Consider the following 14,566-nt stretch of genomic DNA (forward strand, 5'->3'; position numbering starts at 1 on the left):
ATAAAATATTTTAAATCTGTACCTGTGAAATTCAAATCACCTTATTTAGTGTGATGCCATTCACAGAAAAATGCATCAAGCACAATATGGGATGTTTGGGAATGCAATGTTTAGTGTGTGTGTGTGTCAACCTACGCATGGAATTGGGCTTATCTGAAAAAGTATAGATTCTCTGCTACCCAAAAATTATACATTGTGCACATTAAATTCTCCTCATCATGTAAGAGGCGCCTCCGTAGCCAGGTGGGAAGGAGCAGCGGTGCGTAGCACACGCTTCTTGATTAGACCGGGGTTCGAGCCCGTCACCACCAAATACGGAGGATGCGGAAAGGTCAGGGAATGACCACCGCACATCCCGGAGCAATATGGCCTTAGTTGCTAAAAGCTCCTAAAAACCAAAACAACAACAACATCATCATGTAAGAGCTGCCTCACAGATCTACAGTATACCTGGATGGTCAATAGAAAAGTGCAGTATCCACCAGTAAAACTCCAGCTAGGTCTGCCTATCTTCTAGCTGAGGTGTTTAAACCTAGTATAAATGCAAACATGACCCATTCAGTATGGCTGGCATTAACATGAACTGCCACCTCAAACCAGGCTGATCATAGTCACTTTTCCCTGGTCAAGAAGACTGTGGCGAATGGTAATAAACACATACCAGTCGGAATGTAGACACTGTGGAAATCAATGGCAATATTGATGGTAGCTGATGCAACATTGAATGGCAATGTTGTGGTAGCAATAGCATTTTTTTGGTAGGTACACTATACACACTATACATACAGTGAATACTGGTACTTAGCTGATGTGAACATTCCATGCTGCATCTACAGGGGTTTGTATTTGGATAATTGAACAGATTGTTGTTAACACTTTCTGTAATGTGATTTGCATGTTAATGTGAATGATGCAATCACATTAACATATCAAAGTTAATGTGACTGCACCCATATTGCTAACTAATGACAGAACACATTGATTCTTTTTTCCAAATGGCAACTAAGTAAGTTTAAGCAAATTCCAAGTATAGTTAAGCATGGTGTAATTAACTAATGATGTTTAAATTAAAAAGCACTCATATACCATGTATACAAATTTCTGCTGAATGCAACAAGAAGTACTTGAGGGGTGCTAACTGCTACCTGTTATTAAGCAATTAAATAAATAAATAAATTGATTAAGCAAAAAATGAAATTGCTGCACAAAGATGAAAACTAAATAAACAACAAGAGCCTGTACTCACTCAGGGAAACACATTGGCATGGAATTCTGCAAGGCAAGATATAATTATTACCTGAAATAGAGCTGGGAACCCCTCCCTGAACTTCCTGTAAGTGAACACTAACACTGGTTGAGAAAAATAACAACACAAAAGAAAAGAAAGGATATCACACGAAATCTACTTCTGATGAAAATTCTTGGCCTTCTATTACCAACAAAGTGACCATGGATACCGATGCAAGCAATAAAGACAGCCTCTTGAAAAAAAAAGAGTACTGTCCAAGAATTACTCATACACATTAACTGATAAAGACAGACTGAACTAAAACATGTTTAAATATGGCTAATTTAAGTACAGTTTATTAAAGTAACACCATGTAACCTGGAAACAACTTAAGAAAACTGAAAGATAAAAACTGTGAACCAGAACTAATTAATGGGCCGAAATATAATGCAAATATGCAAAAATAAACTCTACTAATTCAAAATAAAAATTAAAATAAAAAATTGACACTAGTTACATAATCAAAGTTACTAAAAATTGGAAACAGATAAACAAAATAATACTAATCAGGTGCTACACTACCTACCTCAGTAGCATTATCCTGTTGTGGTTTTCAGCAAATTTTCCCATGTAGCATAAGTGTTAGATTGAATTGTCGATCTTTATAGAAAAATAAACTAAATTAAACATCCTTAATTGATCATACAGCATTTAAGCAAATGCTTTAGTTCAATTTACCTTCACTGCTAGCATCAGAACATCCACTGTTGCTTTGCTGGTAATAGAAGGGCAGAAATGCAAGCTTTGTGAATTTTCACAGTATTAGACATCATGTGATCAAGTTGTTACTGTGGTTCTCCAAAACTTTATTTTGTGCTATTATTTCTCTTAGTAGGTATCAGTATTCACTTATGAGAGGTGCAGAGAGGAGTTCCTAGCATCATTTTGGGCAGTAGTTGTGTCACCTTGCAGGATACCATACCACTGTGCTTCCCTGGGTTAGCACAGGTGCTTCTTGTTTGTTTAGTGGGTAGCACCTCTCAAGCACTTCTTGTTGCATTCAGCAGCAATTTAAAACCATGTATAAAGGTATTTTTTAGTTTACACATCCTTAATAGAACAAAATATTTCACAAAATTTGAATAACTATAAGAAATTTAGCCACTGTTTTGTTGTTTTGAAAATATTAGTAAAAATCAGCACATTATCTTTACAAAAAATTACAATGGTTTGTGCAAGCCTCCGAAAATCTGAACGCCATTGCAAATGTTGAAATCTAAAAATGCCTTAACCCTTTCTTGTTTGTATGTTGATGGAGAACATCCTCATGAGATACTGACTTCCATTTTTGATTCACACTACATTTAATTCATTTAATAATTTAAATGGTTTACCTGCAATGCTTCCTGTTTTTGCTGCTAAAACAGAGAGCATATATTTCACAACATTAATGCATAAGTCACAAATTTCATGCAGGCATGCTGACATCTCAACAGAATTTACACATGACAACTCTAAAATAGGTTCCGGATAAGAAGTAAGACAGCAGTGAAGAGCCAAGATAATACCTAAAAAGAAAGTAATTCAGGATTCTATAGATTTTAAATTAGCTATAAAAGTTTTTTTAATTTGTCAAAAAGAAAAAATACTTAAGATCTTACATGAGCAAATAGAGTCTAACAGCATACAAAGCTGTTTAAAGAAATTATTATAAGCAGAATACTATCATGGAAAACTAGATCATAAGTATAGCGTAGGTTAATTTTCAGCACCCACCTCATAGTAATCCACTTGGTTTGATGTCGGGTACTGAATTAACACAACACGTTCAATCTTGTAATCATAATCCACGCATCGATTCGGCTATTACAGTAGTTAAACTGAATTTCAGTTATAAAATTCTTCAAAACGAGGCTCTCGTTATTGAGTGGTTTAAGCGCCATACATTGTTCAACATATTAACGATGAAAGTTCCAATCAACTTCTCCCCTATTTGGAATTTAGCACGTATAAAGTTTCAAAGTGCACTGAAATGCATTTTGGGAACTTAACCAGTTCTGGATGATTTGGGCAGATGGGCTGGGGGGTGGCAACTGAAGTTTAGCCTTGACAAATGCAGGGTGCTGCGTGTGGGTGGAGGTAGCCCCAGAGAGGCGTACCAGCTGTGTGGTGCTGCACTTAGGGTGGTGGAGGGTGAAAGGGGCCTGGGAGTGGTTGTGCAGTCAGATGTGGGGTTTTCTGAGCAATGTAGACGGGCTGCTAGGGCGGGTCATGGGGTTTTGTCAGTGATATATAGGAGTTTTGCTAGCAGGGAAAAGGCGGTGATTGTCCCTCTGTATAAGGCAATGGTCAGGCCACGCCTTGAGTACTGCGTACAGGTCTGGAGGCCTCATTTTAGGAGGGATGTAGATTTGCTTGAGCGTGTACAGAGAGGAGCGGCACGATTGGTGAGGGGAATGAAGGGATCCTCTTGCCAAGAGAGGCTTAAGTTCTGCAGATTGCAGTGGCTGGAGACTAGGCACCTGCGTGGTGATCTGATTGAGGTCTATAGGGCCTTGAATGGGTTGAGCACGCTGAGTTCTGATGGGATCCTCCCACTTGTTCAGAGTACGAACCTACGGGGACATAGGTTCGAATTGGGAAGGGATAGATGTGGAATGGATGTGCGGAAATTTGCCTTTGGCCAGCGGGTGGTTGGTTGCTGGAGCGGGCTTCCATCTGTCGTTGTGGGGGTTGATGGGTTAAATGGGTTTAAGGAGGGACTGGACAGGCAATTGGAGGGTATGGTGTGATTTTTTTTTTTTTTTTTTGGCTGATGCTGCATAAGCTCCTACACTTGCTTTCTTGCATCAAGTGCCACTACTACTACTACTACTAGTATATAACATACTTCACGTGTTCTTTTCTTTCCACTAAAGCCATGGTTTCGAAAGTCGCTCATGCGCAGCTATTAGCTTTTAGCTCGTTTTAATTTTTAATACATGAATTTAATAAGACAACTATAGAATGGAATGTGCACTTTCCATAAAACCAAGCAGATTACTATGAGGTGACTGCTGAAAATTAAGCTTCGCTATACTTATGATCTAGTTGTTACATCACAGCACATAAGGAATCCTTAATATATCATCATCTATCATGGAAAATTAACAATAATCATGATAATAATACAGTCGAATTTCCCTATAATGAATTCGATAAATCCAGCGAAAAAATTTCGTTATACAGAGAATATCTTTTTTATTAGAAATTGTTATTTAATTAGAAAATGAAAATGAATCTACATTTATTTTTAATGTATTTTATTTCAAAAACACTTATTTAAATTATGTTTACACAATTTTCGCCGGTAAATATCACAACTTAAAAAAAAATCTGTAATTTTCGTTTGCACAGTACAATTAAAAAATGTCTGATTCTCAAAGAAAACCTCAAATTTGTTCAGAACATTAAAAACATTATAAGGAATATTTTCACAAAACTGTAGACCCATACAAATCGTTTTAAAAGCGTTAATCATTTCTTTGTGAGTTGGCTTTTCTACAGGTTGTTCTGATGCTTCAGCATCATCGTTAATTTCTTTGTGATCATGGTCGCGTCTAACTCTGTTCAAAGAATTAGTTCAAGAATTAGTCCAAACAGCTGTAAGCAAAGTAGGAGCAGCTATTGAAGTATCAGTATGAGTCACTTGTAATTACATATTACAAGTGACTCAATCTGAATGGTAAAATTAGTGGTTCAATCTGAATCGTTAAAAAAAAAAAAAAAAAACTGAATGACTGACTGACAGTTAACTGTGGTGGGGAAAGCTAGAAAAACATTGAAAAACCAGACTTATAAGACAGTCAATAAATACTTTAGCAAGAAAGGAACAGGACCAAATTTTCTTCTAGATAAATAAGACAATTCACTATTAGCATTAGCAAAATTATGCAAAGAAATAAACACAATATCAGTCAAAAAAAAAAAAAAAAAAAAAAATTTTTACTCATTTAATTTGTCCATCCCTTCTAATAATTTGCCCAACCCTTCTTAACCAGGTGTAAGTTTTATTCTAATAATCAATTACTCTGGCTGAAGGAAACCTTCCATTCACCTCTTTTTGTAATATTTTTCAGGCCCTCCCCCCCCCCTCCATGTATGGTAAATTTTCAAAACACATGTACAGATATATTTATAAATTTATAAAATTTTGCTCTTGCTTAAAAAGAGATACAAATCCCTGAAGAGGGAGATTTCTTCATACCTACCAACAACTCTCTCTGTAAACAGTGAGCCCAAATACTACAGCCAACAAGAGTAGCTCTTATGTGAGTCCGTTACTATTTACAAGCTATTATATTATACAAACTATTCTCTGAGGCCTGTTTAGTACTGTACTGCAATTAGTTTCTTTGTAAACAATGCCTCAATATGGAATCACACCTGCTCTACAAAAGTGACAATATTGAAAGTTTATTTTTCAAGAGAATTTTTATTTTAAATGCCCAAGAGTTTTATTTTAAACTCTTGGACATTATCCCACTGGCCTACAATTACCCACAAATGTGTAGTTACCCTCTGCTTGAGAACATTGTTTTTGTTTTGAATTCCAGTGAGTTGTTAACATTCTTTTGCAAAAATTAAGACATGGTTTTTACACCATACACAATAGTTTTAAAATGGGGAGCAAACAGAAAGCTTTAAGAATTGATAATAAAATGAACATTACTACCAGAGAAGTAAAAAACAGGTAGAAGAAACACACTGTTGTTTGTGAATTTAGCTTATTGAACTGAACAGTGCACACAATTCAAAACAAAAAAATTACTCATTTGAAAAGAACTGTTGCAAAATGAAACAGATATGTAAACCCAAACATTCTGATGTCGATGGGCTCTTTTAACTAAAGTGGTTTAAAAGCAAAGGAGTGACATTATCCCATTGGCCAACTTTTAATGATTAAATGAGAACGTTTTGCCAAATTATTTGGAATTGAGAACTTTGTGTGTTCCATTGGTTGGACACATCGATTTAATGTATGTATGTATACACGTGATGCTTACGAAACTGAAACATTATTTAGCGTAACTTAAGTTATGACTATGTGTGATATGTATGCATTTTAAATCTGATAATTAGATTTTATTAATTTCTGCTAATTTGATGTAATTTTAAAAAAAAATTGTTAACCTCTGTTTGTCAAGAATATTGTGGTCCCCTCAGTGATGCTATAATACAGTTTGACTGTATATGCATAAAATATAAAAATTATTTACAATTAAAAACCATTCCATTTAAAAACATGGTATATACCATACAGTGGTGGATCCAGAAAAAAATGACAGGAGGGGCACCATTTTGTGCCTTGTTTCTGCACAAACAAGGCACAAAATGATGCGCCCCAAACGTTCTCTCAGATATGGCAGACAAGCTGTACTTGCTACCAGGGAGTCTAAAACGCTGATGGAACTGATATTCGGGTGACATTCAAGTCAAGTGGACCCAAATTCGGTGAAGTCCAGACAGTCTGTGACAGCCAAATCCTCTGCTTGCACCTTCATAATGGTGGGACTGTTAGTAATCCTGGGTAAAACCTCCATGCAAAAGCACACTGTGGGTGACCACCCAGGTGTGAACCAACAATTTGGTTTCCACACCTCGACCCCTAATTGACCCCTCATTGTTGAGGGGTCAATTTGGTTTCCACACCTCGACCCCTCAACAATGAGGAGTCGAGGTGTGGTGCCCACAAAACATGAGGAATGCCGCCCCTCTATGTTATATGTTACCAATCAATACTAGGTGGTAGATGACTCTCATAATCTGGTGCAATACCACCACTTTGCTTATTTGAGGCTTAAAGTGGTGAAACCCATGTTTAGTCTCCAGAGCTAAGTTCCAGTCAACCCTTCCCAACCTCTTCCATTACTGATGATATTTGAGGTCATGATGAACGTCACGGCGAGATCCAATCTTCCTTACATTTCAATGGTACAGCTCTAAAATGGTGTTCGCAGGCCGGCCGCTAGTTAGTACACTGGACCGAACCTATTGGTAACTCTTTAGGAGGCTTCTGGATCAGCTAGTGTATAATCTAGCTACCTCTACTCTGCCAGATAGTGACTGCAGGGAATCCAAGTAGTGTGTATGAGGAGGGGGGGGGGGGAATTGTCGAGGCCATGTTATTTTTTTTTTTTGATTTGGTAGTTGTTGGCGCATCGGCTTCTATGGCCATATTGCACCTCCCAAGGTTTTTGCAGTACTTTGATCCAAGCCCGAGGCGGGAATCGAACCCGCGACCTTTGGGTTGCCGGGCAGGTACTTTACCCACTCAGCTAGCCCGGTCGGCAGGCCATGTTATGTCAAGGATCTGGGGATATTCTTACCATGTGTACGCCATATCCAAAAATTTCATTACTTCATACAGCATGTCCCCCCCCCCACTTTTTCTTACTATTGAATACACCAAGAATTGTCAAACTAATAGAGTAAGCTTATCTGCGAAAAGATCTAAAACTCCCAAACACTTCCTAGTTCATTTCACAAATATACGTGGTCTCAATTCTAATCTCGACAATGTCCATTTCCACTTGCAGTCTGCCAAACCCCATGTACTTTTTCTGACAGAATCTCAATTATCAGTTGATTCAACTACTGCTCATCTGAGTTGCCAAAATTATTCGCTGTATGATTTCTTTCGCCTCAAAGATGGTACTTGTGCATATGTCCATTCCGATATTTCCTGTAAGAGACTTGGTAATTTGGAATCTCCTCTTTTCGATCTTCTCTGGCTTAAAATCTCTCTACCTCATTGTGTCAAATTCTTCTGTTTTCTCTAGTTCTCCCAACTTCACTAATCACTTGGAACTCTTTGACTTCCTCTCTTTGCAACTTGACTTTCTCCAGTCTAACTTTCCTAACAGTGAGGTAATTTTCCTTGGTGATTTTAATGTTCATAATTCCAGCTGGCTTCTGTTTTCTAGTCACATCGACCCAGCTGGTCGAGATGCTGAGGCGCTATAGCGGGTTTCGCTATAGTACGATTTACAAATTAAAAAAAAATTAACTGCTTTACGCATCAATACATTTGATATGTACGTATTATAATGCCAACACGTAGTCCAATGCGTTATGGATTCAAGGCCATTCTGACCGTTGTTGAAACTTCCATTATATAGACTCTGCTAGCATTCATACATTTAGTAAACACTCTAGATTCCAAGCAGTGAGGTCATTGATTGTGCGTAAGTTGTACAAATATTTTTCCTGTGTATTTTTATTAAAGATTATTTTTTAAAAATATTATACCTTTATACACAAATATGAGTGGAAAGAAGAAATGTAATGGCGCTGAGTGTTCTTCTAGATCCAAACATCGAAAGAGGTATGAAAGGAAGGCAGGCATTTCAAAATGACATTCGATGTTATAAAGAGATGTATGCAGATAAAAAAAAAAAGAAGAAAAAATGTGCAAACTAAGCTGATCAGTTATTTTTCAAAATAAAAATATAGTACATACTTCACTTATATTCTTTTGGTACATACATACTGCAATAAAAATCATTTCTACTGTACTTACTAGTATTTTTCATTTTTATCATTTTAGTTTCTTTTTTTGCAAGAACTTCATGTGCATCAATTTATAGTAAACAAACACCTATATTTTTGCAACTCAACCCATATAATCAAATTGTCGGAATGCATTACATTAAAATACATACTAATAATACCTCGATCAGCACGGTTTCGCATAGCGCGGTATTTTTTTAGCACGAATTAACCGCGCTATGTGAGGTATTCCTGTATATTCTCCAAAAGAATGATGGGGGGGGCACGTGCCCCTACTCTGAATCTGCCACTGTATGTATATATATATATATATATATCGAAAGCATAAAACCAGAGTTAAAATGCAATAGCTTCTAATGGTGGTATTCCATACCAACCTAAAGACTAAAGTGAAGGTGTCCTCTTAAATAGCATAACATGGCATCGCACGCCTGGCTGTCTTGTGAAGCAACAGGATCTCTGAGTAGCATAAACTGAAAAAGTCAGGTGATGCAAAGCTATTTAAGAGGTTGCCTCCAATTGAGTTGTTAAGCTGATAAGATGAAATGCCATCTCATTTGAAAAGCTATCCCATTTTAACTAGGTTTTATACTTTTGATAAGTATACTGCATTTTTAACTGTAATAGTTTTTAACTATAAATAACAATTTTAATATTTTTGATCATGTGATTTTAACATTTTTATTGATAAAAAAAAATTTCCGCAAATGCTGGAAAAAATGAATTAACGATAAATGATTAGGTTGTTAATATTCATCAATATAGTCTCCTTCTGCAATCACACATTTGTTCCATAGCACTTGCCGCTGATCATATAATTTTTGGAAATCTTTTGTGAAGGCTTTCAAGTGCCATCATGCTGATTGGATTTCTAGAATAAACTCAAATAATTTCATGTCCTGTTTTAATTTTGGGAGTAGCCTAAAGTCACATTGTGCTAAATCAGAAGAATAAAGTGGGTATGGCATGGCATGCCATGATGGGAATAATTTCAGCGAGCCAAAACTGCCCAATTCTAAACCTCATCATTTTCAATACATGTAACAAATGAGGAAAAAGAAGCATTCACTTAAAGCTTTCCACTAGACTTGCACATAAAAGTTAAAACTTAGTATGTACACTGATGAGCCAAAACATTATGACCAGTGAGTCGTTATGCAAATCAAAGCAATTGCAGTTGAACTACGGCGCACGCGCAGGTCGGGACACGGTAAAAAAACACCTGATATTGAGTTCCGTTAATCAGAGTTACTCTTGTTCTTCAGATGGGAAAGGCAGCGGACTTAAGCAAGTTTGACAAAGGCCAAATGATTGGGTCAGAGCATATCTAAAACGGCACAGCTGGTGGGGTGCTCGTGGTCAGCTGTGGTTAGTACCTACCGAAAGTGGTCCGAGGAGGGAAAACCCACGAACCACCGGCGAAGTGTTGGACGATCACGGCTCATTGATGCTCGAAGTGAGCAAAGGCTCTCCCGGATGGTACATGGCAACAGAAGGGCGACAGTGGGGCAACTTGCAAGTAATTGGAATGCTGGTGATGGGAGTAATGTGTCACAAAACAGTACATCAAACCCTGCTGAAAATGGGGCTCCGAGTGCCCATGCTAACCACAGTTCACTGGCGACAGTGCCTACAATGGGCACACAAGAATCGAAACTGGACCTTGACTGATTGGGAGAAGGTTTTCTGGTCTGAACGGCCGGGTACGTGCGTGTGTCGTTTACCTGGGGAAGTGATGGAGCCTGGATGCACCATGGGACAAAAACAAGCTGGTGGTGGTGGTGTCATGCTTTGGACAATGTTCTGCTGGGATACCCTGGGTCCAGTCATCCGTGTGCCATGCAATCTGACGTCTACCACCTACCTAAACATCATGTGGGGAGAGAGGGCTTTGCTCCCCACTCCTCCCCTTTCCCAAACCTCTTCCCTCTGTTAGAGCACAGACCTGCTCCACTGCAATTGCGGGGCCATCCTCTCTATCGGCCCCTTACTTCCTTTTCTTCCCTCCAGCCTTCATGCCCCCTTTACTGTTGACTTTCACAGCGTTTTCAGCCCTACGCATCCAAATTTAACTACATCAAAATTTCTTGCCCGACCCATTTAGGCATATAGAAAATATTATTTCAGTGTATAGCCCCTCGCAAGCTTCTAAATTATTCTAACAAATGCTAATAACTAACCGCAAGCAGCATTTTTTTTTTTTTTTAGGTTCTAGCCATTGAAATCCCAGGTGGCAGGACCTGCCAGAGTACTATATAGGTAACCCCCGGCCAGCCTCCCCGTGGCAAGGTATGGTAATGTCGGGTCCCATTAGGGGCCCGGCGGCTAACAGGCCGGATGAACAAGGGCACAACATGCTACACACCACATGACCAATATACTTTTAAATCACCTGACTTGTCCGATACTGTGTACATATGCAGAGATTGGAGAAATCCCAGGAGCCGTTAGACCCAAATATACCTATACCTAAACATCATTGCTGACCAGGTACACCCTTTCGTGGCAACGGTCTTCCCCTTTAACCGTGTCGTCTTTCAGAAGGATAATGCACCATGCCACACTGCCCGGATTGTTTGAGACTGGTTCGCGGAACATGAGGAAGACTTCCAGGTATTGCCCTGGCCTCCAAATTCCCCAGACATCAATCCCATTGGGCATCTGTAGTTTGTGTTGGAACAGTAATTCCAATCTGCGGCATCTCAACCACAGTCCTTACAGGAGTTAAAGGATCTGCTGGTTACGTGTTGGTACCAGATACCACAATACACATTTAGAAATCTTGTAGCATCCATGCCTCACCAGGTATGAGCTGTTTTGGCTGCACGTGGAGGACCTAATATGATGTAGGTGATCATAATGTTTTGGCTCATCGGTGTATATGCTCAAACAATGTTGTTTTAGATCCCACTCACAATCTTTTAACTATCACTATGCATTCAAAAATTATAAGATCATTCACCAAGCATTTTGATCAAATCTTGTATTAATAATTAATTATTTAATCAAACAGTTCCTTTTACTGTATCATGAAAGAAGTTTAACATGCTTCTTTTGAGGGAGTTGACCACAATGCATTTTCCTCTATATATAAAACTGAGCATTCCTGGTGTACAAAAAAAATATTGTACGATGAGTAGGATTTAATGTTGTTTATTGAGGCATATATACCAAGCATGAGTAATACTAGTTTTAAAAACATAAATACTGACAACAATGAATAAAAATGGTGCATTTTCACAATGCTTAAAGTAATTTTTACCAGAAAAACATTTGTTTAACATTTTTAATTGTGAGAAAATAGCACCCAGCTTGTTAGTTTGTTATTTGGTTTTTAGGAGCATTAGCAACTAAGGCCATATTGCTCCGGGATATGCGGTGGTCATTCCCTGACCTTTTCGCATCCTCCATATTTGGTGGTGACGGGCTCGAACCCCAGTCTAATCAAGAAGCGTGTGCTACGCACTGCTGCTCCTTCCCACCTGGCTACGGTGGCGCCAAGCACCCAGCACAACTACTTATATTAAAGAGTAGCATGCATCTGCTGATGACTTAATGCCTTGGATAAAAGTTACCCAATAAATAACTACACTATATACCATATTTTCCTGGCCATAAAGGCACTTTTTCCTTGGAAATGTTACCCAAAATTGCATCTTATGGTCTGAAGGTATACAAGGGGTGCGCCATGATGTTTTTATCTTAAGCCATGACCTGAGAAAATATGGTCAAAATGACCATACTTTCTCTGGTCTCAGATGGCCTAAAAAAAAAAAAAAAGGATGGTTGCTGAATTAAAAACCGAGTTAACTGTAATTCCAGGTGGTCTTGGTTAGCAGTCACTGGACATCTCAATTAACAAACCTTTAAAGCATGCATGTGTGAAGAGTGGACCAATGAGGCACCAAAGCACAATTTTTACGCCAACAGGATGAGTGAAACAACTAACAATTTCACAAGTGTGCAAATGGGTGAAAAATTTGTGGAAATTAGCGAAACATGAGATGATTGCCATCTTTTGAGAAATTTGGAATCAGCCAATGTCTTTGATGTAACTGAAAGTGTTACACGTTTTGAAAAATATGTGTTCAGACCATAATATTAGTAATGAGTGGGACAGTAATGATGACAAGTTTCTGGCATTCTATGATGAATAAAAGCTTCATTCTATACTGATATTTTGTTTAGCAATCACTATTGAATCTGTTTCAATTTGCTTTCTTAAACGTGTGCATCTTATGGTCCACAAATTACAGTAATTAGGAATGTGTATGTTTTTCTTTTTCCACCTTCCAAAAATAAAAAAAATAAAAACAAGAATAAACATACCATGTAATGGTGTAGTAGAAGCCGCTGTCAGGAGGTCCATTTGTGCAGAATGAAAATTTGATGAAGCAATCACAATAAGATCTCTGAAGAAGCTGAGAAATGGAACCGTGCCAATTTCATTATATATTTTAATATTTTGTTTCTTCATACAAAAGACAATATCTTTCTCAGAAACATATCTATAAAAACAAATAAATTAATGGTGCTAATTTATATTGGATAAGTGTATTATTTATTAAACTCAATAAATAGTACTCTTTTAAAACCCTTATCCCTTCAGAAAGTATAAGCAAAAATATTTGCTTATACATGTAAAGTATATACTGTACATGTATAAGCAAAGCATACTTATTCAGAAAGTATAAGCAAACACCTCTACAGGCACTCCTCAACTTACGTACTTGATTGTTTTTTTTTTCATGTACATAAGTCCAACTTTGGTCTTGTAGATACAAAATACATGTACAGTACAGTACAATGCACTGAGATTATAACCCCCAACAAACTTCATCATGTACAGCATTTTACGATTTGTAACCGAGTTAAATGAGGCAGAAAAAAACATACAATGAATAATAATGTAGAGTACAGTATTTATTCAAAACTAATATGATCTAAAAACAATATTATATTCATATGTTAAAATTAGTGGAACCCCAGGGTTTCCCCCCCATTAACTGCTCGTTGTGAAGCCAATGCAAGGCGGCCAGGATCAATTTACATCTTCCCACAGTTACAGAGGTCAAGACTCTGTAAGTGCAATTGAGAAGAAATAGAAAAGGTATATATGCAAGTTAGGTAAAGTATGGGTAATGGATGGGATTAGGTAAATAGAGTAGAAAAGAGAAGGATCACAGAGGTACCCATCATGAAACAGAAGTTAGTAGAATGAAAAAGGAAAAGTAGCAGTATAGAAAGTGGAAGTAGTCTTCCTGTCACTTCTTCAAATTCTGAAGAAATTAAATTGTTTACAGCATATATTTACATCAAATAAAACAGCAGAAGTCAAAGAGAGTGGAAGTAGTCGACTGTTCCCTGTCACCTTCACAAACTCTGAAGAAATGAAGTAAGGTACGGCACATAATTACATCAAATAAAAGCAGGAGTCATCGTCCAAACATATCTTCAAACCTTGAAGAGATGCAATTATTTCCAATTATTACAATTATTCTAAATACAATAAGTAATTTAATTTAATCTACGATCAAATCACTTGACGATGGACTCTCCAAAATAAAATACCGTTCACTATATGATATGTAGTAAGCACCGGTCATTGTGATCACGTTTGCAAATTGAATTTTAATTATATTAATGCCGATTCTAATAAGCGAAAATAGGACAGGCTATAAAAGTAAAGATATAGAGCACAAATTTACACTTTACTTCCTCCAATTAACAAAATTAAATGATGCGTGAAAATCAGAAGAATATTTTCCACAGGTTAGCAAAATAAAT

The 14,566-nt window shown here is 37.5% G+C and overlaps 1 protein-coding gene across 1 annotated transcript in view; it reads right to left on the bottom strand.

Moving 5' to 3' along the window:
- LOC150085022 (tRNA (32-2'-O)-methyltransferase regulator THADA-like) overlaps positions 1 to 14,566 on the bottom strand; it is a 177,228-nt gene that overhangs the window by 129,432 nt on the left and 33,230 nt on the right. Inside the window, exons 9-10 of the mRNA XM_090376437.1 lie at positions 13,109 to 13,287; positions 2,623 to 2,796 (exon numbers count right to left, since the gene is read on the bottom strand). Of these exons, the coding sequence (XP_090232563.1) occupies positions 2,623 to 2,796; positions 13,109 to 13,287 (353 nt within the window). The remainder of the gene's footprint in view (positions 1 to 2,622; positions 2,797 to 13,108; positions 13,288 to 14,566) is intronic.

The sequence above is a fragment of the Mastigoproctus giganteus genome, chromosome 6, assembly GCF_048544385.1.
Source record: "Mastigoproctus giganteus isolate SK-2022 chromosome 6, ASM4854438v1, whole genome shotgun sequence".
Taxonomy (NCBI): domain Eukaryota; kingdom Metazoa; phylum Arthropoda; class Arachnida; order Uropygi; family Thelyphonidae; genus Mastigoproctus; species Mastigoproctus giganteus.